The sequence below is a fragment of the Psittacula echo genome, assembly GCF_963264785.1.
Source record: "Psittacula echo genome assembly, chromosome: 1".
Classification (NCBI taxonomy): domain Eukaryota; kingdom Metazoa; phylum Chordata; class Aves; order Psittaciformes; family Psittacidae; genus Psittacula; species Psittacula echo.
Window position 1 is genome coordinate 25,492,269 of NC_137735.1, and position 27,505 is coordinate 25,519,773.

The 27,505-nt window shown below is 37.8% G+C and overlaps 1 protein-coding gene across 3 annotated transcripts in view; it reads left to right on the forward strand.

Moving 5' to 3' along the window:
* UBE2K (ubiquitin conjugating enzyme E2 K) overlaps positions 1-23,802 on the forward strand; it is a gene marked incomplete at its 5' end in the record, with an annotated part of 41,372 nt that extends 17,570 nt beyond the window's left edge. Inside the window, 6 exons of one of the 3 annotated variants that reach the window (XM_080630316.1) lie at positions 12-105; positions 5,183-5,241; positions 7,592-7,674; positions 17,464-17,563; positions 20,997-21,125; positions 21,469-23,802. In XM_080630316.1, the coding sequence (XP_080486442.1) occupies positions 12-105; positions 5,183-5,241; positions 7,592-7,674; positions 17,464-17,563; positions 20,997-21,125; positions 21,469-21,543 (540 nt within the window). In that variant the 3' untranslated portion in view covers positions 21,544-23,802. The remainder of the gene's footprint in view (positions 1-11; positions 106-5,182; positions 5,242-7,591; positions 7,675-17,463; positions 17,564-20,996; positions 21,126-21,468) is intronic. The other 2 variants (XM_080630314.1, XM_080630315.1) reach the window with 2 other exon arrangements.
* Positions 23,803-27,505: the final 3,703 nt, after the last annotated feature.

A 27,505-nucleotide genomic window follows, 5' to 3' on the forward strand; every position in this document is an offset into this window, starting at 1 on the left:
TTATTTTTAAGACGAGCAAAAATCAAATTAAAGTAGATCTTGTAGATGAGAATTTTACAGAATTAAGAGGAGAAATAGCAGGACCTCCGGACACACCATATGAAGGCAAGTAATGTTTTTGTGTATGCAATCATTGTACACTTCAAATCCTGTGTCTTGAGATGCTTTATTTGTAAAATTAATTTATGACATAAAAATGTAGAGCTGCGTGTTTTAACATAGTCTGATTAATAAAAAGACAGATTTTAAGCTTGGAAAGTATTTCAGTTCAACTTCTGTCTTGCCTGAGGACAGATCTGTTCTGCAGGAGGATAGACTATCCCATATCAAAGGTTAATTTACAGGTATAAGCTGTGCAGTGTCATTGGTATAATTCTGACTTTTAGTTGTTTATTTACGGTCTTGACATGACTGTTCTTAGCCATGAAGCATCAAGAAACTGAGCTTCAGAATGTAATGTAATTGTACATGTATTTCTGTGATCTAATGTAGTGGTCGTTCGAAAACATGCTGCATTTTTCTATCTCAAGGAGAGATGCCATTGCAAGTTGTGTATCTCCTACATCCATGGGTCCCAATGCGTAATTTATATTGGAGACGGGACTCTAAAGTAGGACTTCATGTTTTCAAAAATTACACCTTACTGACTTTCTTGTTTATTAAAGCTGGTATGATGCATCTCTTCAGTCTGAAAAAAAGCGAAGTAACTTACTACATGTAGAAGTTTTAACCAGTAGCTAATATCGCATACTTCATTGGAGGTACCAAATTACTCAATAATGCTGGTACCTGTAAACTTTCTGTTTGTGTATAATATATAATGGAGCTGGCAGGCACATCCTCCTTGATGAGGATTTTTGACTTTAAATTCCTCCCCCCCCTTTTTTTTTTTTTTGTGTTTACTTTAAATGATATTTTATTGAGATTTTCCATGCCAGGTATATATTTCACCTGAATTTGAACTTCCAGTAAAAAAAAAGTCTCAAGGAATGTTACAGGCAAATAAATTGTTTTCTTGAAAATTAAAACAGTTTGCCAAGTTTTCAGTTGCTCTCGTTCTCCATGGCTTGGAGTTAAGAGTGCAACTTGAGTGTTGTCCAGACACCAGACCTATGCATATAGGTATAGGTGTATATGTGTTTGGTGGCTACTCATCAAAGTCTGCTTGTTGCATCTTCACTCAGGAGGACAGCCCTTGTGAGTGTTTCTCCAGGCTAGTTGCTGGTGCACCAGCATTGGACTTGGGAGCAAAGAGAGTCTTTTAAGTGCTTACTACCCAGTCTCTCCTGCTGAGACCTAGAGCAGATAAAGGATGAGGAAACAGCCTAACAGAGGCTGAGCAAATTGGGATGGGGTAGGTGTTAGAAGTTGAGGAGAAAGGAAATGAGCCTGGAAGGGAGGGAACAGAAAAGCAGGAGCATCTGTAATGGTAAGGATGCTCCCCTCCAGAACTTGTGTCCCAATGTTCCTCTGCTGTGTAGTGTATAATGGCAGTTCCTTCCCTCCCTCTTCTACTTTCTCTATCCTCATCAACTGCTAGTATTCAGTTGACAGAAAATGTTGTCCTGAAAGATGATAATTTATTCTGGTTATAACATGTGCCATCAATCTGAAAGTATGCTGTGTACCTAAAATACGTGGTTGTGCTTGTGACCTGTTTGAAAGTGGACTATTCTGTATTAGTGTAATAGTTCTGTTGCAAATATAGTTGGTCTTGTGTATATAAGACTTGGTTTTACATGTTAAGATGTTGCAAAATTAAGTATTTGGATACTAGGAAACATCTGAATGGTGTGGGGAGGGTGTTGTTTTGGGGGGTTTGGTGTTCGTTTTTTTTCCATTCAGAATTAATCCTCCTTGGATGAGTTGGTTTGTCATGGCTTGCCATTTTTTTTTTCCCTTCCAGGTTAGTATTACCTCGGATAATAAAATGGATTTTTGTTTTTGGAACATGTATTGAGAGTTATTTGAAATGAAAGATATATTCATGTGTCACAAAAGTTCATGAAGAGGGTAAAAAAAGATGTGAATGCCTGTCTGCAGAACTGGGTTCTGTGTGATGTTGGATAATTCAGCTAGACCAAAATTTCAAAAGCCAAGCACTGTGTATGCACATATTCAGCATATCCTGCTAATGAAAATCAGCATTGTATGCTCAGTGTGGAATTTGTCGACTTGAAATGCAAGCGTGCATGCTTACCTACATGTGAGGGCATTTCTGGATGAGGATATAGTAAATAGCCCTTTTGGGGGGCTAAAACTATCATGTTATTCTGATTATGGCAGGGATCTCATGGAAAAATAGTGTGATCGTATTCTTACTTTAATCTGGAGGGTGTATGCACCAAGGAGCAAAATGGAAGTTACTGGCAGCCCAGTTTTTGGTGTTTCCTGATACTTGAATAATTTACATTGGAACATTAATATTTCTGTAACATAACTTTATGAATTTATTCCCTGATGTAATTATGAAGGGCTTGCCAGTGCGTGCAGTTTAAATTTTATAACTAACGCAGTAATGCATGCTGCGTATTACTGGCTGATCCCTGTCATCTGTAGTCTAAACAATGACACAGCAAGAAGTGCTTTATGAAGGAAAGCTAATTAATGTGGTAGCTCAGGTCAGACAATTCTGCGATACAAGAGGGAATTCTAGGACCATTGTGAGGTGACTACAATTAGTAAGGTATCTGAAAGCAAGCTGCTGTTGCAAAGTTCTTTTATAGGTGGTGTCAGGACATCGGCTAAGTATGACAGAGAAGAAGAATGCCATCTGTTGTTGACAAATTGTGCAGCTTTTATTTTTCTGTAATTTGTGTCAACTCATATTGATCAATTATCAGAGTATTGCAAGACAACTTCAATTGAAACATGTTTGCATCCCACATTAAAACATGTATGTTTGGAGTGAGGACCTTTAAAAGTCTAGGTTAATGGCTGCTGGGCTTTACGTGATTGAAGAGCTTTTCAATAGATAGATTTTTATTATTTGTTTTTTGAACCCCGTATAACCATGGTATTAATTTCAAGCCAAACTCGCATGTGAGCCACAGTAACTGCAAAATTTATAATAGAGCAAGTTTTCGCTGTTTTTCTTGAAGAAAACCCTAACTCTGTTGTGAGATGTATGCTTCAGTAAGAGTACAGAAAGAATGTTCTGCCATTACTGTTTAATTCAATCTCATGTATTGAATAGCTGCGGAAGAGCCACACGTATGCATGCTCCTTTTTAAAAAAATTCTGCAGAAATACTGGCATGCAGAAGGTAGGGTGTTAACTCAGTTGGTTTCTAAATGTAGTATTAAGGAAATTAATATCCAGATTTGTTCAGTCTAAGTCTTCAAGCCTGTATTTTTAACTGTAAACTTCACTGCATGACAACAGTACTGTAAAAATAATACTACCAGATTTAAAATCTTTTGGACTCGTATGTTGCGGGTGGAAAAAATTTGGTGGCTGAATAGCCTGTTATGCAGAAAGTTGTAATTGTCTGTCCTTTAAAGGCGAGTTTTAATGGAAAGCAGAAGAAATGGTAATACCTATGGGTAGGTTTTATAATACGTTACAGAATGGTGTAGCAGTAAAATCATACAGGGACTGGAGAATTTTTGCAATTCAGGAACAGTGTAATAGTTCTGTTTCTTAGGAAAAATTGTTGGTGATGCTTCAATCTAGACAAAAAGAAAAGCGAACTTACTTAAGGTCTGTTGTTGATATACAGGCCTACAAAAATATTTTACCTGTGCTGTCCTCTAAGCAGGAAAGTGATCAACTTGGATCTTAACTATGATAATTTTGTATTTATTGGTCTTTCTTCTGTTGTATTTTGTTACATAATCTTAAGATGCTGTAGTATTGAGGAAAACCAGCTGTACAATGTAGTGTAAAAATACCAAACTGATATTAACCAGTTTCAGGTGTAGTATATTAGACTGAATTACATCCTAAAAGTGACAAGTGGTGTTAGCTGCTGAACTGTATTTTGGCACAGATAAAAAGGTGAAATAGACTATAACTGTTCAGAGTATCCCTTTGAGGGTTTCTTTTCCATGCATGCGAATCTTGCAGCCTGTATTGGGACTGCTTGAGAGCTGATTTTGAATACAAAAATTTGCAAAAGAATAAATCACTCTTGAAATCCCAGAGGAAATAGTTTGCAGATACTTCAACTTTCATTCAAGGAAATTTATGGATTGTAACAAAGCATATTAGAAGGTTTCTTTCTGAAAGAATAGCAAATGAGGAGAAATACTTTCAGTTTTTATGGAAACTAAACGTCTAAATTGGTGTGTATGTTTTGTTATGCTCTGTTCTTTTTGTCATTAAACTGCTGCCTGGCAAATGATCTTCAGTGGGCAGACAGTCTGAGATTACTGTGTAAGACAGAGGTGTTGATAGTAAACTTGAATGTTAACAAAATTATGATTGGAATAGACATAGGTAATGATATGATAACAGGGAGAGAAAACAGAAATGTTCAGGGAAGGGCAGTAGAACATGGTCCTGTCTGCCAAGCTCTTGAGATCCTTTACTGAATGCTGTAATCCTGCAAGCTGTATTGTTAGTACTAGTGTATCAAAGCATTTACAGAATTGGAACGGAAGTAACTAGTTCAGACAATAATAGAACATAGTGGAAGTAACATTGGTGGCTCTGTTTGGTTGTTTTTATTGTTGTTGCTTTTTTTCTCCCCAGATTGTGGGAACTTTTCTTAACTGACTTAGTTGAACATTCTAGAGTTCTAGAAAGCTTAAAATGAAATAATTATTTTCAACTGTAATTTCAGGTGTAATTTGAAGAAGATTTATAAGGTATCAGAAAAGAGTCAAAATAATGTAATCTCATGTTCAGGCTGAATGTTCCTGTGGCCTATTCTTGTATCTGTTTGGGGGATACTTGGTTGATATTTTGGTATATTACTAAAATAGAGCATGGAAATTGCAAAACTGGAGATGAGAAGCTACAGGAGAATATACACATTAAATATACATAGGAAATACAGATTCTGATTTGCATAAGCAAATATTACTTTATTATATTGACTTGAATGCATTTTTTAATAAAATATATGGAATTTAGAAGTATCTTCTAGCTAATGTATCTGTTGAAAACCTGGCCATTTACAAATGTAAGCTTTATTTTTGTGTTCTTTTGTTTTGATTTCCAACTTGTTCTTTTGCAGGTGGAAGGTATCAATTAGAGATAAAAATTCCAGAAACGTATCCATTTAATCCTCCTAAGGTACTGTAAACAGTTTTTTGGATATGTATAACAAATTGGTTTCGAGCATTCTTATTTTTTTGCTTGTGTGTGTAGTCTCTTTGTATTATCCATCTCTTCTTTTAATTCTCCTCTAGACAGCCACTGGAGCTGCCATATTTAGGTACAAATAATTGAGGATGCATAACTGTATCCAATCAGAAATATGCTCTTGTTATTCCTTAAAGTACAAACTGGCAAATTCTGGGGAGGAACTTGTGCCTTACTATCGACCCTCATGTAATTTGTTAGTTTTCATATAGTTTTACTTGATGTAGAGAGTATGGTGATCCCTCCTCTCCCTCTCTCCCCTCACTCCCATCTTTGAAGAAATGCTGTAATAAATAATTATTGGTTCTTTTAATTTCTTGGGCTCCATAAGGTATATTTAGTAGAGTCTTGGGTCTAACCCGTCCACTTTCTAGTAATAATTAAATAGTGAGGTGTACGGTTGTGTGACTTGAAGACCCAATAGAGAAATACAGTGGTCTTACTGCAACTTGATTGAGGTAGTGCGTAAAACGTGGATGAGAGACAGAGATAAGTGTGGTAAAGTAACTCATATTTTTTTGCGATTTCCTGCCCTTTCAACTTTACTATATCTTTTCAGAACTTTAAATTTGTGATTCCACTTCCCTCCTAAATGGATCAATCTGAATAAGTGTTCTCCCCAGCCATGTGCAGCTGTAACTGCATTTCTGTGCCCTGATTTAGTTCTTTTTTCAGTGGCTTCTGACATACAGGCAGACTCCTGAGTTATCTGACTCAGCTTCTTGAATGTTTTTCTGTTTGTCTGAAAGGTGTCTTTGAACGAAGAATGTGTTCTAGATCTTGATAATTTTCGCCTTGATGTGTAATACTGGGAGGGAACTGGGGAAAAGAGGAAGGGAGAGGTGCCTGTAGCTCCTTGGCTTTTGTCCTTTGAATGATTTCCTTGAGGCTGGAGTGAAAGACACAGAAAATCTTAATGAAATGTGTGCTGGTTTCAGTTGTTTTCATCTGCATGTGTTCTGTAGAGAGCTAAAATAAGGAGAGCTGAAATGGTTCGTAGACGCTGAAAAGATGGGTCTATGTACCATGGTTTTAAATTGCTGCTTCAGGGCTTGCTGGCTTCCATTTCCAAAGTTTATAGGCAGCTGTTAGAAGCTCAGTGCACTGTAGCATAGTAGCGCTTATTCTGGAATCTGTAGTCTTGAATGGGTGGCCTTTTTGCTTGGGTCTAGCCCTGCCTTTCATCTAAAAGATTTGTTTATCTCGTTCAGAATGTGCTTTGACAGCCATTGTTTGCAGTCATTCATTGTGAGAAATTACCTAGTGTTTACATGGCTTTTTACATTTTCAAAGTGATTTAGGTGGCTCAGCTGACATGATCTCTTATTTTCTGTCCTGGAAAGCAAAACTGTTATGGTCTTACCTATTTATACACCATGACTGCACTGATGTTTCTATAGTTCTGTATGTATAGTCTTTTGCTGTAGTGTCTGAAAAATAATGTGTTCTCTACTGATTTGCTTGCAGATCAGAGGCAAAGTTGAAAGGTACTTGTAAAAAGAATTTGGGGTGAGGAGGTAGAGATGAGAAAGAGACAGGTCAGAGTCACTAGAAGGTATTTAAAGTGCAACCTGAAATAAAGGTTTTGAAGAAAATGAAGGAGAAATTTCTAAAGGCATATATATAATCCTTTCAGGGGACAGCTTTGGGGTTTGAGACTTTCAGAAGTAAATGTTGCTTTTGACTTTCTTAGCATCTTTAAAAAAATAAAATACCATAACTCAAACAAATAGACCCCCAAACAAACGAAAAAAAACCCCACCCCAAACTGATTTTATTAGTGCTTTGTGAGCATGAAAACACTTTATTTTAGTGTAAAAACATGGACAGGATCAATGAATGCATGCTGGGACTAGATTCTGTCAACAGTTAAGAAAAATAATTGTAATCTAGTTAAGTTCTAGTTTCTTGGAAAGCTTTCTGTATATAGGTAATGAGACTGGATGGTTGTAGAAGTAGTAGCATCCACCGAGGAATTGGGCTTTGTGTGATGCAGGGGAATGCACACACGACAGTGCATGGGAAGGCAGTTAGGGATGAGTTCGGTGTCCTCAGTTGAGTTCTGTTTTTGAGTAAAGCAGGGTTCTGTCTAACAAATGGCTATTTTGTTAGAAATATTAAAACTTACTTGAAGCCTCCTGAAATAAGTGGTATCACGTCTTAAGTTCTGGTTTCAGCTTGATATTTCCTAAATTAGTATTTCTTTTATCATATTATTTAAAATGTTTATTTAACATATGGCATTTAATAACTGGTTTTGTTTTTAAAAATTATCTTCTAGGTGCGGTTTATCACCAAAATATGGCATCCTAACATTAGCTCAGTCACTGGAGCCATTTGTTTGGATATTCTGAAAGATCAATGGTAAGATTCCATATGGATTTAAATGTGCAGAATCAGATACACTGATGTCCTGGATAGGCAGCAACAGCTCATGTTGCTTTTCACTTTGCATTTGTAATTTGAGATGTCCTTAAAGCTCACAATATTTCAGTACAGAAGCGTAAGTTGAAAAGATGTGAATGAAAAGATTGGGTGGTAATTTGGAAAGCACCAAGTAGATACTATATGCATAGAGAGCTTTTCCAAAAAATTCTATACGAGGATTATGGTGAATGTTTCATTGTTTTGAGTGGGTTTGTAGGTCTTAAAATTTTTGGTTCGCATTTGTTAATGGAAAAGAACTATCTGTTGCCTTCTAAATTTTGTCCTTTCAGCCTCCTGAAGTGTAAGCAGAAAAAAACCCAAGTGCTTTTCTTCACTCTTGACTTCTACTTCCAAATAAAAATTAGTTCTGATAGAGCTAAAACAATGTATGAAGTAAGTCTGGGAGTATAAAAGGTAACAGGTCAGCAATTGGAAAGGGAGAAGACTGACTGTGCTCATCTGTCTCATCATTCATAATATTGATGATTTGCACCTCTGTAAACTGTTTGCTTTTTAGTTGCTGACTTTTGATTAATATTACTGAAAAAGTGTTAGTGGCCCACATCTGTGGCATAGACCTGTAAGTGTCCAGCCTGTAACAGCTGAACTCATTGTTCATTTGTTTTTCCAATAATACATTTCATCTAGTTTGAAGATTATATGCACCAGTTGTATGATAGACATGATACCTAACATGAATGGAATAAGCTTTTTTATTTTCCTCCATGTCTGCCCTAAAAGAATAGGACTGTAATTCCCCAGCAGATAATACCTAATCCATACAAGCTTCAAATGTTTGTAGTCAACAACTTCATCAAGACTGCTATTGGCCAAGCAGAAGTCAGTTGGGTTTGAAAGAGCAGAAAGCTTGAGTTGAGGTCTTGCAGGTTACGCATCTGGTGTATTCATCTTCTACAGAGTGAGAAGATTATGCAAATCATGTGGCACAGGATACTGTAAATTACTAAAATGAAATAATGATCATGTTGTCTTTTTCATTTCTGGAACTACGTATCTTCTTACGGTCTCAGAGCACTTGATATTCTTTGAGACAGTAGAATCTTTCAACATAAGTGCTGTGGTACATGGTATAATTTTCCTATCAGTAAAGCCAGTGCCTGCACTTAGTTATTCATACCAACCTGCAATTATACTGGAGATTAATGACTCATTAGCTGTGCAAGTTACAGTTTCCTGAGGGATTGAACTCTAAACGAGATGGGCATGAATGAGCTGAGGGTGAATGGGCATGAGGTTGTGTGGTTGGGTTGTGTGCTGGGATTTTTTTATTTTTATTGCATATGGGGAGGCAAAATCCATTATTTCTAAAAGCAGAGGTGGTTAACATGGAACTCCCCCTCACTGTCATTAATATTCTCCTATGAAGAATTTATCCAACGTTTTTAAGCTCAGGGTTTGGTTTGGGGTTTTTTTCTCCAATCTTTTGGTACTCCTTTATGCACTGTCTGTATGATTTACTCATAGTATCAAGGTTTGTGACTTTTAGCATGTACCTCCAAGGCTAATCTTTCCATATTGAGGCCCCTAAACATCACATTTCTCAAAACCAACACTTATCTAACATTTTTCCCTAGAAGTTTTGAGGAACGGCAGTCCATAGCAGAAGTCACGCTTATTTAGCTTATTTATCAGATTCTGAATTAAAACTGAAGTAATGACTTTTTTTTTCTTTCACATTTTCTTATTATATTCATGTTACTTTAATGCATTCCCTAATTAGTGTTTTCTGCGGAGAAGAATGGATTATCTTGCTTATGTAGCAAAGGAGTGGAATTCGGGAGACATTTTGGTTTCCAGCCCTGGAACAGGTCTTCTGTTGTCCTTTCAGAATTGCCAAATGTTGTGACTTGAAACAGTCTCACAAAATTCAGTCTTAAACTAAAACTGGAGTTAATAGCTTTAAGAGGAAAGTTTCTGGCCTTTTCAGTGGCTGATCAAGCTCAAAATACCAAAGGGCAACAAAGACCTCTAATCACGAGCTTCATCTGATTTTTCTTTTTTTTCTTTTTTTTTCCTTGTCAAAACTTGAGATTTGGAAAGGAAGAACAGGAGAGAGGATTTGACTTGTGTTCTTGTAGTCTTTGAAAGCTAGGTCTTGCACAGAAAACTTAATCTGTGTTTCAGTTCTGCCTGATGGGTGCAGAGGGAAGGGAAACTAAACCACAAAAGACATTAATCTTCTTTCACTGAGATGTAGACAAAATAGGAGTAATGGAGCAAGAACTTGCCTTCTGTATATTTGAACTGGCTAGCACAGGGAGCACCAATATTATGCCATGTGTGTATTTTTAAACTCTTCCTTTGAAGCACTTTCTTCACTTGGACGCACTAAGAAAAGAATTTCACAGAACTTGGCAAAGAGGAGGTGTATTTCTTAATTCTTAATGTATTATAGGAGGAGGCTTAATTCTGTAATTCTTAACGTAGTGATCCCTCAATTTTCTAATGGTGCTCTTTCTAAGTTTTATTTCTTAATCATGGAATTGTAAATGAAAATTACTTGAGCATTGTTAAAGTGCTTGTCAAGGCCTCTGGTCCTTTGGAATAGAGGAAAATTGTGGCTACGTCCATCCTTTCTTGTTTGAAGGATTTCAGTATTGTGATAGAGAAGACTTCATTCTGAGTAGCTTCCTAAAACTTCCTAAGCCATATAAATGGTTAGTATTGTTAAAATTAATTGCTTGATGTTCTTCAGTATATGCTGTTTTAGTTATTTAAACTGAGAAATGGCCATGTCACCATGTTTAAGATTTCTGCATGTATAAGTAGAACAGTGGTTTGAATAAAATGATAGATCAATTAGAAAGCAAACACATTCAAGCAACAACTGCCTAACCTTGATAATTTCATATTTAATTGATTTTGCAGGTATTCAAAGGTAAATGGGACAAACGAAATTCCAAAATACTCTGATGGCTGTGTTCTAGAAAATATATTTAGTTCCATAGTCTGTCTTGCCAAATCTGTTAGTAACAAGCTCTGTTTCTGAAGTGTCACTTCACTGACTTGTAATGCTCTTAACTGAATAATGCTGCTCTGTTATAGTGTTGAAATGTAAGTCTCAAATTCCAGTGCATAGCTGTGTTTTTCAGTAAGGTCAGTGGGAGTTGGAGGACAATTTGGGCCTATGGGACTTAGTAGGGTTTCTTAGAGTCAATAAACTGATAAAATACTCATTTATATATGGTGAATAGAAAGACTTTAATGTGTTTGTATACTTAAAAGAAGTCCGTTTGCTACTCACCTATCCCACGATAATGATTTTCTGTTGAGCATAGTTGAGGTATTCTGCATGTTGGCAGGAGGTGTTACCAGTTTGCGAAGTATTGTCTTTAAATTATTTTTAATGAGTTTAATGAAATCCTTTCTCCACAGTATATGCTTGATGCTGAAATTCTTTGCAGCCGTGGATTTTGATCATGTTTAGGTTTGTAAATACCTGTTACACCAGTTTCTTTGCGAAGCAGCTACCATTTGCTGGTAGAATTAAAATAGGCGTATGATTTTGTAAAAGGAATACTGTTCTGGTCTGATACGAGTTTTGTTTTATGATTTCACTTACTGTGGCCTCCATTTGTCTTCTAGGCTAGTATTCTATCTCAGTGTTTTATTCTCAAATATAAAATGTATCTAATACTGTTCATTGAAACCTGATAGCTAAATTACTTGAAAGCTGCTCTGCATAAATCCTTTGAGCAGTGATTATCAAGTGAATGTGTTGTGGCTGGCTGTATGGCTACAAAAACCTCTTGGCTGTTGTGGGTTTGACAGTTGAAATAAAAGTGAATAATCAGAATATTTCTTTTTCATAGTGGCTCTACTGAAGTTTTAATAGATACATAAGCAACAGCCAGCTCATAGTAATCATTATCTTGGACTCATTTATGTATTGTGACACCTAAAACTGCTGTATTTTGTTCAGAGTGTTTGAGGAGCATTGAGCCTCCTTACAGCTCTGAGAAAAGTGCAGAGAATATTAACATTGTTTGAGGGAACTGTTCAGCAAGGGGGCAGGCTTTTCCCCCTTGCATTATGTCAAAGCTATTCTATTATTCTCTTTTTTTTCTTTCCTTAATGGGTGCCCAGTCTTGTATTTCTCCTGTAAATAGTGGCTATACAATGGGTTTCCACTCAAAGGCTGTATTCATTTCCTCCCTCCTTCCAGATTCCATAAGCCCCTGGTACAAGTTCCCAGAGCTTTTTTCTTGGATTAACCAATTTAGTTATTTCACAAATGAAGTAAATACAGCAGATTATTTTTTAAAAAAATAATAAAAATAAACCAGTAGCCATGTTTGGTTGACAGAGCAGGGCAGCAGTCTGATGGCTGCAGCTGTTCCTGTGTTCTGCTGGGTTACCTCTCGGAGTAACTGAGAGATTGTGTCCAGAGAGGAATGTACAGAGCATAAGTAAAAACTTCCTAAATGGAAAATTACTTACCCTTTAAAAATGAAGAAGAAAAACTGGAGGTGTTTCATAATCCTCTTAGGACTCTTTCAGCTCATCAAAAGGTAAGAGATATCTTACCTCAGGCATGCTGGGCACAGCTGGCTTGCTGTGCTTTTTAATATCACTATATTCACCAAACTAGGGGTGCTCTTTTTTAATGGAAGTGCCCCAAGATAATACCTAAAAAAAAAAAAAAAAAAAAAAAAAATTGTAAGTGACCAACATATATGTTCTCGTAGGGACAGTGCTTCCGTGTAGTGAGCTCTGCATCTCACTGGTAGATGTTGCTGGCCTTTCCTCCCATTTTGAAGATGTCAAACTTGCAAGCCTACACAGTAGCTAAGCAACATTTTGGGATGGGAATAGAAGTCAAGGGTTATTGGAAACTTTAGGAGAAAGCAGGAACCAGTAATGTCATAAGACAAAGGCAATGTAATGTAACATGCAAGGCAAATAGGATGCCGCGATGTAGGAAGTTCTGCCTGCAAAACTCATGATGTCAGTTGCCTAGTATTTTATTTACTATTGGTCAGGCTTCCATTGGAGCAATGTAACCACTTTGAGCATTGTATTCCAAGAAAGATGGGAACCATAGGAAAAAATCCAGAATAAAGTAAAAAGCAAATATGATCTAAGTGAATATGACATATAATGAAAGACTGGAAAGCCGTTTTAGCGTGCAGAATACCAAGAATACCAATGGTGAAGTATTAAAATAGATTTTTCAAGAAACTTGTGAGGCTCCAGTTAAGAACAGATTAGACAGAAGTCTGTCAGGAATGATACAAGACCTTGCCTTTGGCACAGAGGAGAGAAAAAAACCCCTAAGATCCAAGTCCGCAGCTAGCTTGAGTTAGCGAAGAGGATTGCTTGAACTCCATGAGATGTTGCTCATAAACCCACGCCTAGAAGTAAACTTCAAACGTAAGAAGAGTTGGAAATCTTTTTGGTTTTTTTCAGGATTCTATTCTGGAAAAATAAACCCTTGACAAGCACTGGAAAATGCAGAAGACCTCTATCTTTCCACTGGAAGTTTGTTTTAAGGAAAATGCAGCTTTCTTTGCAGCACATTCTTCTCTAGCTTGTGGGGATGCTGTGTGGCGTGTGTTTGGTTTTCTAGTTTTGTGCCACTGTTGGCATAGATTTTCCTCCAGAATTGATGAAGAGAATTGATTGTGCTCTTTGCTGATGAAGAACAGGTCCTACCTTATGAGTGTCTGTAAATGTAGTTCTGGGCAGTCATCTCCATTCACTTTATTTTGTCAAAAGAAAGTAATGGGAAGGAAGAATAGCTTCTTAAGGTACTTGGGAAATGAGAATCTATTTTTAGATACCCCTCCAGTTTCTTCTGAGAATTTTAATTTATGTCTGAAAAATTAAGACTAAGCTCCATAGAAAAGAACAAGCCTTTCTTTCTTACTTTGATCAGGAAAGCTAATGGGTGTCCTAAACATAGAAAATGTTCCATGAGTATACAATAATTACACAAAATACATCGGATTGTCTTTACCATTAATGATAAACTTTAAACTTTAATTTCTTCTTTTTAATACAAACAGCAGCTGAAGCAGTTACAGGTTTTCTATAAATGTAAAAAAAAATGTAAAAAACAGGTTTTCTTTTAAGGATGCTTCTTTAAACGTTTATGTCTAATGAAGACTTTCATATGCGTGAGATGTGAAAGCCGTTTTGAGACATGAGACTTGAAAATAAGTTGTAAGCTACATTTTTTAAAGCTTTTTTCATATGTAGCTAAACTAGTCTTGTCTATGAAGTTACTACTTCAGAGTTGGAGTTCTCTGAGCATGTATCCATCTGTATATCCAAATGGATGAGGTATTTATTTTTATTACTTTGAAATTGGAATGTCAGAACAGAAGTTCAAGTCTCAGTATGCTTTATATAAAAATCTGCAAACATAACAAATGAGGAAAGACTGAAGGGACCTAGCAGTCTTGAAAGCCAGAGATGGCTGGCACAGGAATAGCAGAACAGAGATGTCCTTGTTCTGGGCATCCATGGCACCTTTGGTCCTTAGTAATGCTTCCTGCTCACCAAGGTATACTTTCCAGTCCTAGAAGGTATGGTGTGAATGGAAGTAAATTGCATGTAAAAGTGGCACAACTGGCCATGACCCCTTTCGTGTCTTCTCTACTTGAAATAATGGCAATATTTTCAGGTGTCTCTAAAATAGAAGGATTTCTGTAAAGGCAAATGCAGAACAGCTTTCATTTGATGAAAGTAACTTTAGTATCGGTTACAGTTGATAGATACTTCATGTTAAATCTGTTTTTTTTTAAATACACTAAATAGTGTAATTAAAATCTTTAACTGGGAAAAAAGACTTTAGGTTTTATAGTGTGTGGATATGGTAGTTCCTGAAAGTCACTGCATAAAAATAAAAACAGTTGCATCCATTCAAGCATAGTAAAGTCTGAAAGATGCAGCGTTCAGTAACATCTGAATGCTGGAATAGTCAACCTGTTGCATTACATTGATTTATTTCTAAATAAATATTTCTAAATAAAGTGCAGATAGCACTGTGAATGAAGTAATCAATGTGTACATTGAATAGATTAATTTCAAGAGTGTAAACAAGTAGACATAACAAAGAACAGGAAATAGCAACAGTAAAATAGCATAGGTAAAGCAAAAATATTTCTGTGCTCTTCCACTGAGGTTTTTTGGGGTGTGTTTCCAACTCAACCATGATGCTTTGTACTCTTGAGTTTACTATGTTAGCTGGGCTCTTGTAATACTACTGAGGACTTGTTTCAGTAACCAGGTGTTCTTTATCAGATTAAATATAATCTTACTAGTTAATCCCCAGCTTTGTAATTTAAAGAAATGTTCTTTGGCCTGGAAGAAGCATTCGGCTTGGAACCTGAAGTGCTTAAATTTAACTGGAAGAGAATCTGAAATTCTGGGAAGAAAATAAAAGTTTAGTTACTAAGGAGTAGCATTGGAAAAAGATAATGATATGTTGTAAGGGGGTTGTGATTTGTCAGAATCCAGATCTAAAAGCACAAGTCTGCAAAGTTCAGCTTGAGGGACTTCAAGCTGATGCAGCAGTTGGAATGAGACAATATGTGCTAATTAAAATCTCAGTCACTTGGGATGTTTCTCACTTGCGTTTTCATGTAGAGCACTGTACTGTGAAAGTTCAGTGATGATTATCAAGATAAAAAAAAAAGAGTTTCTAGGAAAAATCTTCTAGAATTAGAAACAATAATGGAAGAATGCTGTTTGAATGGCTTGTGACATAGCAGGAGGGCTGTAAATGTAAGCAACAAAGTTGACCAAAGGGCTGGAGCACTTCTCTATGAAAACAGGCTGAGAGAGTTGGGATTGTTTAGTTTGGAGAAGAGAAGGCTTAGGGGAGATCTTAGAGCAGCTTCCAGTACCTAAAGAGGGCCTACAAGAAATCTGGAGAGAGACTTTTTACAGGGACATGTAGCTGTGGGACATGGGGTAGTAGCTTTAAACTGAAAAAGGGTAGATGTAGATGAGATACTAGGAAAAAGTTGTTTACTGTGAGGGTTGTGAGGCACTGGCACAGGTTGCCCAGAGAAGCTGTGGGTGCCCCATCCCTGGCAGTGTTCAAGGCCAGGTTGGATGGGGCTTTAAGCAACCTGCTCTAGTGGAAGGTGTCCCTGCCCATTGTAGGGGGGTGGGAACTACATGATCATGAAAGGTCCCTTCCAACTCAACCCATTCTATAATTCTGTGATCTAGGAATATAATATTTGGGTGTTACAAATGTGCATCAAGAATTTTACCAGCATCTGTTCACTGTTCATTGGTGTACTCTGCTGGAATACCTCAATATTGGTGCCCAAGTAGTGGAAGGAAAATACATAAATTTCTGAAGTCTGAGACTGGAAATAGATTTGCAAGCTGTTTCCTAAGTATCTGGACTGTCAGGTCAGACTCTTCTAACAGACTGTCTGCATTTACTTTTAGTCTTTTGAAAAGAAGAAACTATTTTCTGTTGATTGAAAATGGAGCAGTTTGTCTGTAAGAAATTGGATGCCTGTGTTTCACAACTTGCCTCTGACATTTGACTCAAATCCAAGATGGCACATTCTCCCTCATTTACCTTTCTACTAGTTCTTATGGAGAGTAAGCAGTTTTGTGTATTGGTTTGAGCATCTGTCTTTGCCACAGCAATTAAGAGCCTGCTTAACACTTCAAATCAGCTGAAATACTGAACTTCCACAGATTCTGTGGGGTCCTTGTTTGGTTTCCAGTGTGTGCCATGGTGAAATGGTAGATCAGAGATATTCATGATCAAAACTTAACTGTGTATTTAGAAAGTTACAACTTTCTAATTTCTAACTAAATTTACAATGTGTAACCATTTCATACTTTTCTGAGTGTTTATTGATGTTTATGAACATACTTGGTTTTCTCTTACTAAATTATTGAGGTCTCTTATTCTAACTATGCTTTGAGATCAAGATTAATTATAAGAACTTAGAACCATAGAAGCTCTGACTCTAGACCTGTGCTACCTTCGACAGTGGTCTTTCACAGGGGCAAAAGAGTGACTTTACATCACCATCATGACTACAGAATGTTTTCCTGCTTCTGACAGTCATGTCAGGTTGAAATGAGAGGAAGCTGAGATTAGTATTTTCAATTGCATATTCTCTAATACCCAGACCTATTAATAAGTGAATTAATACTATTACTATAGTATTAATTCAATATGTAAATTGTTCACATTTTATTGCAAAATGTCATATTAAAACTGGTGCAATGCTAAAGATACCTAACATATAAAATTCCTAATCTGTTACAAGTATTTAAAATACAGGTCACTAGTTCTGTGTATGCTGGTTTGCTATGCAGGGTGCCAGCAGAGGGAGCACACAGGGGCTACCAGCTCCGTACCTAGACCTTACACTGGGTGCTGTTACTGGTAGTAATGAAGGATGACACAAACTTCAAAGTGGCATTTTTTTTTTTCAAATGCATTGAATTCTGTTCAGTGGGCATGGTCAAATCTGCAGGTCAAGAACTTTATTTTCCAAAAGCTTAAGAAAGCAATATTAAAAAGAAAGTCCACATTTAAAACCCTACTTAAATATATAGAATGGTATTCTAATAACTATAAACTGCAACAGTTTAAAATTACGATTCTTAGACATCAAATTTGTACATGTCCTCATACCTTCTATGATACTAGTACAGCAGCAAAGGTGAGTACAGGCATGGGATTTGATAAAGTCATTTTCAAATATTTAATTTTAGGGCAGCAGCAATGACTCTAAGAACGGTGTTGTTATCGCTGCAAGCATTGTTGGCAGCTGCAGAACCAGATGATCCACAAGATGCAGTAGTGGCAAACCAGGTAAGATTCTCAGTTGACTGTGAATTTGTAACACTTCTGTAACCTTTGCTAACTCAGATTAGGTCCTAAACCTTGCAGGAGATGAAGATTTTTAAAGAATTTATTGAAAAGTTGCCTTACAGTAAGTGTGAGTTACTTAGCTTGTCAGGAATGTCAGAAGATAACAGCATAGTAAAATGACTTCCAGTATAACCTGGCTTTTAAAATCTAAGGCTTCTAGTATAAGAAAAGCAATTTGTATTGGTTTAGAGTTTTAACTTGACAGGGTTCATTGAATATGGCTTGGCTTGTAGCTCCTCTTCCCATGAATATGAATATTGCTGAGCATTTTATTTAATGACAATTTTATGAGTAGTGACTTCAGATGAATTACTGTTGCATTTAATCCTGAGGAGCAGTTTATCTGAATGAAGCATTCTGTGTATTTTTGCCTTTGTAAGTACTTGGGATAACTGTTTGTCACTGGTTGAATTTGTATTAGTAGAATTCTATAATCGACAAGGCTTGTTACTTTTCAGACAGTAGCAATAACTTATAAATACCAATAAAATATCAGTTGGATCTGATGCTATACCAGGAATGATGTCATTCTATTTGGAGTGTTGTTGAAAGATGGGAACAGTCATTCCATAACTTAATAGTCTGACAATTTTCAACAAAGTTCCAAGTATGTGTGTTGTTTTTCCTTTCTACTCTGAGGAACCGAGAACTGAGAGTTGCTGGCTTCCTCAGCAACTGGTAGTAGGGTGTACTTCAGTAATGAAAAAACAAAGCAGTTACAAGGTTCTTCCAGCATCAGTCTCATCTGTATCTGCTGTAAGTCAGGGTGACAAAGTCTGCACTCCTTCCCTCTAAAATCTATATAGGATGATAAATTAGCAGTTTATCAAACCTGACAGGATTTGGAGGGAAACTTGGAGATCAGAGGTTGCCCTTTGCACCACTGGGTGGGGAGAGTTGTTTGCTACTACTGTGCTCAGTAGTGCAGAAGGTTTGCTTGTGGGATTCTGCAGTACTTCTAAGGCTGCTCTGAACCAATGTCCCTGAACAGTTCTGTCAGACTGAATTCCTCTGTGCAGGGAGGATTGTTGCAGAGGCCATTGAGGCCACCAGGCATGTCCCTGCACTGTTTTTTCTTGCCAGATGCGTGCCCATGCTGTCAGCCTCTCTTTATTAAACAAACTCACTTTTTCCTTCTCTCAAAGAACAAGAATAGTGTTTCCCATTCTGGCCCAGTGGTAGAATTTTGTGTGGGAATCGTAACAGACTTGTAGAAGCTTTTGGGCTGGAGTGTTTTCTCAGGCAGAAAACTTCATGAAACTTCCTAGATTCAGAAGAGCAATTTTCCAGGCTGCCTTTCAGGTGCTTGTGGGGATGTGTCCAGTGGGACTGTGGCCTGGCTGATATGAGGAGGATTCAGTTTCTTCTGTTCCCTGTAGTTACCTGCATGGAAACTCTGCTGGGGCTTGGCTTTGACTTACAAGCATGTCTGTGTAAATAAAAAGTGATTATAACATCTTTGAGAAATTTGGTGGTAAACACCCAGTTCCTTCATGTGTTTTATTTGGTGCTGGGGTCGTCTTTAGTTTTTGTGGGGTTTTTGTTGGTTGGGGTTTTTTCTCCAAACCCAGATATTCACAAGATTATTCTTGTTATCCTCCACACTCATTTTTCATTATGTTTATTTACTAAACTATGTGTTAGACTGCAAGGCTGTCCAGGTAAATGGTAGTGTTCTACAAGATCTTGAGCTGAATCCAATGGAGAACTCCTGTTGGAATAATGGCAGTATTTTCAGACACCAGCTATCCATTGTCGAACTACTTCAACTGGTTGCTGTTTTTTTTAAGTACAGCAGCATTGACTGCCTCAGATTCCTGACACAGAGACATCAGTAAGAGATGCCTTTAGGCTTTTCTCAATTCAGTGAGAAGCTAGAGTATTTACGGATACCTAAGTAAAGGAATTTTATTTATAGGACACTGAAAGCTGGTTCTGAATAAAATGCAGTTATGCAGTTATGACTAATCCTTCGCACTTCAGTTAGTTGCTTTCTAGGCTTGGCAGTGTTCTCAAACACATATAAAAAAAAATAATTGGGGGAAGATCTCTTAAGAGCAGAACATAGTACTTGAGGATGCTACTAATGCGTAACTTAATCTTTCCTCTTTTCTACTCATTACACCCAAAGACATGTATTACAGACCACTGTACTTACAACACAGCGAGTTATTTCCAACAGTAGATTGTCTCCCATGTTTGTTTTAATGCTAATAGCCAGATAGTAAATATACAAATTACCTCATGTGGAGCAGAATGAGTGGGAGGTGGACAAAGCACACAAAGCAGTGTAGTTGATGTGTGTTGCTTAGGAGAGGTAAAGTTAAAAAGTACAGCAGTAAAAGTATTGTATTCACTTTGACAGTGCTTTATAGATTAAAAGATTGTTTTCATGTATGAATAAAATGCTTAGAATGATAATCAGCCACATTTCTGTCTTTAAAATGCATTTATATATTTAAATAATGTTATTCTTAATGCCTTGGTTTATTATTTAGAGCTAGAATTTATTATTTCTCCAAAGATGGGAATACCTACTTTTTAATGAATAAGGGAAAGAGGTTTGGGGGTTTTTTAATATAAAACCCCCTTGAACTTGATATTACATGCAGAATCATAGAATCATATTTGAGTACAATTTATGACAGATGACCCACTTTCTTGGCTTTCAAGTTCTGAAAACTGTGTGATAAAGCTCATTCTGTTGCTTATTAGAAAACATTAGATGAGATTGTTGTAAGATAGTTTTACATCCCCTGCATGATGTTTTTTTCCAGTAATTAATAGCTTACATAAAAAGACAGCTTCCTGGCTTTTTTTGCACATGCTCACCTGTTTTTCAGCCCTTCTTTTGGCACATACAATATACTTACTTTCAGGAGGAGGCCTGGTAGTAAAACGCCAGTCCTGATGGAAAACCAGCAGACCTACTTGCAGTGTATAAAACCAGGCGGATTTGAAGTGATTACAGAATACTTTAGAGTAGTATGCATATGTACATTCAGGAGATATTAACATAGGGATAATTTTTGCTCTACACACTGAATATAAATTTTCAGTAGCTGTGCTAAACATAGCTACTTTTCATCAGTGCAGTTGAGAGCAGTATGTGCTTATACATATAGAACACCCATAGTGTGTAATTTAACCTAAAGCCAAATGCATTAAATGAACTGCTTGCCTAGGTTTACTCTATGTGTAAACCTCACCTCCAAATTTCATTTCTGAACTAGCAGTATCATCAGTGTGAAGCACTGCTGACGATGTTGTAGAAAGAATGATGGATTGGAATCTGCCATATCATCTTGCTTTTTGGTTGGATTGCTGAGTTGATTTAACTTTCCCCTTCTCCTCCCCTTTCTCTTTTGTGTAGTACAAACAAAATCCAGAAATGTTTAAACAGACAGCTCGACTTTGGGCACATGTGTATGCTGGAGCACCAGTTTCTAGTCCAGAATACACCAAAAAAATAGAAAACCTTTGTGCTATGGGCTTTGATAGGGTAAGTATATATAACTTACGTATTTTTTCAGTAGAGGCAGAGCAATTACATGTGTTTAAATACAGGGAGTCATTAGTATACTGAAGTAGTCTTGCCATATCCATGACCCTTTGTAGGTCTAATCATTGCTTTGCTAATTATTTGTAAGAATCAGAATTTTAAAATACAACATTATTAATAATCTTGTGAGCTACATCTGCCTTTTGAAGCAGTTTTTCGGTAAACTGTTAGGATTTAACAAATGGTAAACTAATGTGTTCTGATTAATATGTGAACTTTTCCACTTCTCAGAGCTGCAGGTTTACACACTGAAAATATTGCCTCTTTTTTTTTCTCATTGCAGAATGCAGTAATAGTGGCCTTGTCTTCAAAATCATGGGATGTAGAGACTGCAACAGAATTACTCCTGAGTAACTGAGCCATGTAGAGAGAGCTGCTTCAGTAGTCCAGCTTGCCCCTTCTGGAGGAGCATCACCATCTGTTATTTTTAGGATTCTATATAGATTCTCTTTTAAAACTGGCACTCTTACCTGATGATGCTATCTAGGCACTATTGGAGACTGAAAAAAACGCTCTGTAAATAAAGCTAATTAAACGTCTGTGTAAATTTAAAAAGGGGAAATACTTTAATTTTTTTTCTTACTAAATATTGTAAAAATTCTTTGAGCTCAGCTAAGATAATGGGAAAAAAACCATGCCTACTTTAGTGTTTAGCAGTGTGACGAAGACTAGCAGGAACTTGCTTCAGGATTTCGATTTAGTAATTCAGAAAGCAACATTTTTGAGTGTTAGTCATCAGAATTGTTGGTGCCACTCATCACAGCTATCTTACTGTTTTTAACATGGATCCTATGTGCCTGTGGATTGACCTATATTTGCATGCTTGTACTTAATAGACATATTAGGTAGGGTCGCTGAAGAGAGCACCATTGAAATACTTGATTGTTCTTGTAACTTTTTTTTTTCCTGAAAGACTTTGAAGACTTACCCAAAGTTCCAAATGGTGACCTATTCAGATCTGGTTTCTTTCTAGCTGATTAATTGGGAAACCCGATTCTCCTCTCCCTTACAGCTGAAAATCCTCACTAGATCATGTTTCATCATCTCTGGTTATTATGTGTGCCATTTACAGTAGTCTAGGCTCCCATTTAAAAACACATTTTGAATTATCAATAATGATTTCCATCCATCATGTTTTCCACACGCTGTCATAAGGAGTATGCCTCAATATAGCACAAAAAGATGGAGCTGGTTTTCTTTCTTCTTTTTTTTTTTTTTTTTTTTTCTGAAATAGATATAAAATGTTCTTCAGTACATTCTGGATAAAATTATTTCACTGGGTCTGAAGGAGGAAAACTCTGGTTCTCTAGTGTACCAAGAATTAAAGAATATTTTCTTTAAGTACTTGATATGATGCAATCAGCTGTTTTGTGCAGCAGTTTTCTAGCTTTATTTTGGACTTCGATTTAAGGATTGCTTACCAGGTACTTTAAAATTCATCATTGCTTGTGTTTTTCTCTACTTGACACATGGAGGCTGTGTTGGTGTTTTTCTGTACATACTTCAAATGCACATAGAAGTAGAAGTGTGTTCTTGGTTTAGCTTTCTTTTGGATTGATGTTTCTGATAAATGAGAACTGAAGTCTTACCTTGGCTTGTACATACAGTCAGTCTTTTTGTTCGTATTAAAATAACATTTCATCCTGAGTGCGAAAGCTTGAAAATTATTAGTTTTGCAACTTCAAACACTAGTACATTTGTTTAAAGAGAGCTGTAATGTCTTTGTGAATATGACGCTAAGTTTTAAGAGTATATCTGACAAGGAAGTTCAGAGAAATCCTGAGTGGGGCTTGTGGGTGATGGAGTACTGTATAAGTTATCTTTTCCACACTTGTTTTTTTCTCCTAAACTGTGGATTAATGGGGTGGGGAAATACATGTCTGGGGGTTTTCTGGAGCTATGAAGTACAAGTTGAAATAGTTTCATGCTTCATAGACACTCTGTTTATAAATTATAGTAGAGGAAATAGGAACATAATTGTACCTGCTAAATATCTAGAGCATAGTGGTAGAGGAACAAAAACCAGCTGTAGAGACGTAGCTAGTTCAGGGATGTTCCCTGTACTGCTCTGTCCAGTGTGTCCAAACCTAAAATATTTCAGGGCACAGACAGTAAATACCTTGAACTCATATCAGTGCAATACTAAATGCATTTGCTTAGTCTTTATACATATTACTTTTTAAGATGTAGTCAGTGATCAATTTTCTTGAGTTAATGTAAATCATTTGCAATGATGCCAAAGGAAGTGAGTTGTTTTCGTCTTTCCTTATATTTATTTATTTTTTTAACAAGAACTGCTACTGCTCAGCTGGTTTGGTAGGTGAAAACCAGGGACAGTAGGAAACTGTGGCAGAATGCCACTTGTGTTAATCTCAAGTTGCTGTCTTTTCTGTTATACAGGCTAAGAACTTGATCCCATCAATACTGTTTTTTGTTTTACCCTGGTGGTAATTGTAAATTGCTGACTACTTTCCCTTGTTCTTCACTGCTGTTTATCAAAAGAAAGAACTTGGAAGTCGTTCTTGGGGACATAAAACTTACCAGTTCTGAATGAGTCTTTTGCTACGATTAGTCTCCGAAGGACAGCGGGTTTTTCCAACAGTATGTAAAGAGATAAAGGAAGCCAGGGAAAGGGGAAGGGGGGGGAAGAGGAAATGATTCTTAGGTGAGCATGATCACCTCTGAAATAATGCTGTTACGTTTTACTTCTGTCATGAAGTTACCTCATTTTCTTCTCTACTGCAAAACACTCATCTTCCCTTTCTCCCTTACGTATAGATGTTGGCTACTGGGTTTTGCCCTCCATCCTTGCACTTAGTAGCAAAGATACTTTAATGCTAGCTCAGGTGCTGGCAGAAGGGAAGCTTCTCCAGAAGTGAGTGGGGAAGGCAACATGACCCAGCATTAGAGGGACTTCAGACTGCAGATGTCTCCTTGAATTTGACATGCGAGTCCTTTATAAGGAATGTTTTTGTATTCTTGGTAACTATCAGTCAAGAGTTGAATATAGGGATAATGTTTGAGGTTAGTTTGACTGCAGCTGGGGCTGAGCCCTGGGAATTTTGCTGTTAATGTTCAGTTTATCATTATGAGTTTGAACATACAAAATGGTAGTTCTGTTTTCTGTACGACTGAATTATATTCAGGGCCCTGTGCTGTCTCAGATGTGGAGTTGCCACGGAGTCCACTCCAGCTGTGGACTTGGGCTGCACATTTACTGCTTTCATACAAGAATGTAACACATGGGTGCAGTTGTTTCAAAGTACAAATAAATCCTGCATTGTCTTCCTCTATCATGTAGGAAGATGGCTTGAAACTAATTTTGAAGTCTAAATGGCCCCATTTTTCGAAACAAGGTATTGGCAATGGCACTTACTGATTGCCAGAGCATCAGTCGGATTTCACTGCTGAACATTCTAACGTGCATCCAGGAAAGTTGGGTTTATCCCTGTTTTGTTTTGTTTTGTTGGTGGGGAACGAGAAACTCGTGTCTCATCCTGTTCCTCAGAGTGGAGTACAGCTTTGTTCAAAGGCAGAGAAATGCCCTTTTCTCTAGCCAAAAGCCTCATCTTCCTGTGAGTGCCAAAAGCCCTGACTGTATCCCACCCCCAGCTGCTGATTCACAGCTCCCTCCTGTTGCTGCTGCGAGCAAGCTGTGTTCTCTGTGTGACAAACGGGTACGTTTTGGAGACACGAACTTAGGAACATATCCTTCTGAAAGCTGTGGCATGTATGCTGTTCATTCTGCATATCAAACTTTTAACTCGTTTTTTCTTCTTGTAATCTTGCCACAGAGTACATGGGGCCTTGACTATGATTGGTTCGGTGTTACTTATCTGAGCAGTTGGGTACTAATGGTGTAGGAGTATGTTTTGGGGTTTTTTAATTATCATTGTCCTTAACTGTTTTCTGAGTGAATTTGTGTTGGAACACTGACAAGGAATAGAGGATCTGTTTTGTTGTCTGAAAAGAGGAGTTAAATAGTCAGACAGAAGCTCTACCTTGTAATGTCAAATCTGTGTTTTATGCGGTGGGTAACAGAAACATTTAAACTATGCAAATTGAAGCTTAGCAGCTGTGAATCAGAATAGGCACTCTGGAGCATATGGATTGCTTATTTAATAGGGAAAGGGAGTCGGAGGGGGGGATCAACACATGGTTTCCAGTAGGAGTTCTTTTTTATTGCATTGGTCCTGCAATGTGAAGGTGGAGTGTTCCATTTTCAGTGCAAAGGGAAAGCTCGTGGTGTGCATGTCCCTCACTTCCTTCTTGAAGACCAACACAAGCCAGCTTGGCCTTGGAGGCTTGCCCAAAGGGGGAGATGTTAAATACTTTAGTGGTGAAAGATAGTTTAACATCACATCTGCTGATGAGCAGATGCAGTGAGATGAGGTGTCAGCTCCTGCTGTGCTGTGTTGATGAGGGGCACCTCAGTGAGCGTGGCTGCTGGGTTGGGGTTGGGTTCCTGTGGCTTTGATGGGCAATCAGCCCACCAACAGGTAGCAAAAGTGAGTTTCATCATGGACTCTGTTGCATTGCAGAGCTAAAGTGTAAAAGTAAAGATGCTCCTTGGGTGCCTAAAGCTTGTTCTGGGAAGACCACACAGCTGGTTTTGCTGTTCTTGTCCTCATTTTCCAGGCACAGCTTTCCCATATGGCTAGACAAAAGGGCAGTTGCTTCTTTCTTGACAGTTTCCTGATCTATTCCAAACCCATCAGTAAGTCATGTAGCTTGTTCTTCCTGTTTGTGGTGTTAGTGTCATCAGCAGACTCATCACTAGACTTACGTACAAGACCAACTGGCCTGGTCGCAGTCTGCTTCTTGCTTGGGTGTTCCAGCTCCAGTGCTCTGTAGGAAGCAACTTGACTTCAGATTTGTTCTCACTGGGCAAACTCTTGCAAATCATTTGCACTGTACTGTGATGTGATGTTCCTTCTCTGCTGTTACCTGCGTTGTAGGCATCTAAATAGCTAGCTGGTCGCTTACGGTGCTGAGCCATCCATCGGTAATGTGAGTTAAGATAATGACTCGACAGACGAGGAAATGTACTGTGAAAATGCTGTACTTGTCCGTTTTACGGCAGCTGCTGGTGCTCTGTTGTGGTGTCTGAAGGAGGCTGCCATCATACAAACGCTGATGTCAACTGCTGAAGCGCCCTGCTTTCACTTACCTCTTCCACCCACACCTCTGACTTTTCTAATTGAAAATATGAAATAAAGACCAATACAACCCATGGCAGGAGGTTGGTTCCTGAGGCTCAGACTTCCTGTACAGGAGGAATATGTACAGGCCGGGAATGCAGCGTCAGTGGGGTTTGTCTTGAGAATAAAAGTTACACAAACACTTTTGTACACAGATGTTTTTTTCAATAAACACATTTTAAAAGATGTTGATTTTCATTGGGAATGCTTCACAATAAATGCATGTTTCCCTGAAAACAGCTTTCATTTGATTTCTGATAATTCCAGTTGTTCTGAGGTTACAGGGTCTACTGCCTCCATGTCTGTGATGAGAGCGAAAGGGGTGATTGTTTTTGTGATGCATATAAAAAAAGTTGTGGAGATGATGATGTAAATATAAGGTGTGTAATGATGTGCGTTACTTCAACTTGACTGCCTCATGTGATAGCCTAATAAATACGTGTACAGATGCAGCACCTCTGTCTCCTTTCAAAAGCTGTTTCTGGGGAGACAGCTCAGAGGAGAAAGTTTTCTTTGGATTTTCCAGCACTGCTCACGTTCATCTCATCTTTGTGCATTTTAAACTATGGACTTCATCTAAACTACAGCTCTTGCATGCGGGGGGGGACAGCACAGTCTCCCAGCTGTAGCAGAACCTGGTAGGGATGATGGCTGTGGATGTATTTGCCAGCAGTACATACTGTCCACTGCTTCTGGTGTTCGTCAACATTTGTCAAATGGAGTGAAGTGGTTTGAAAGACGGGGTCTGCACAGCTGAAGCCATGAGCTGGGAATAACGCCGGCTGTAGGGTGTTGTTACAGGGCTGTGTCCCATCTTCAGGTGTGTGTGGCTCTGGGTGGGTTCTGCAGGTGTCTGGGCAGGTTCTACCAGTTGGGACAGTGCTGCCCAATTTATGATGTTCAGCCCATGGTGTGAGGCGGCTGTTGTTTGTTTCTTTACACTTGTTGTCATCAGGAGCTATGTTGTATTGTGGTGCCTTGTTCATTAAGAGGAAGTGGGAGCACTCCCTAGCCCCTTGGCTGGGGCTGCCCATTAATTGAGAAAAACATTGCTTAAATCCACATCCCTTGTTGTTGTAATAAGACACTGCTGTGAGTAACTGAGAGCTGCTTTATACT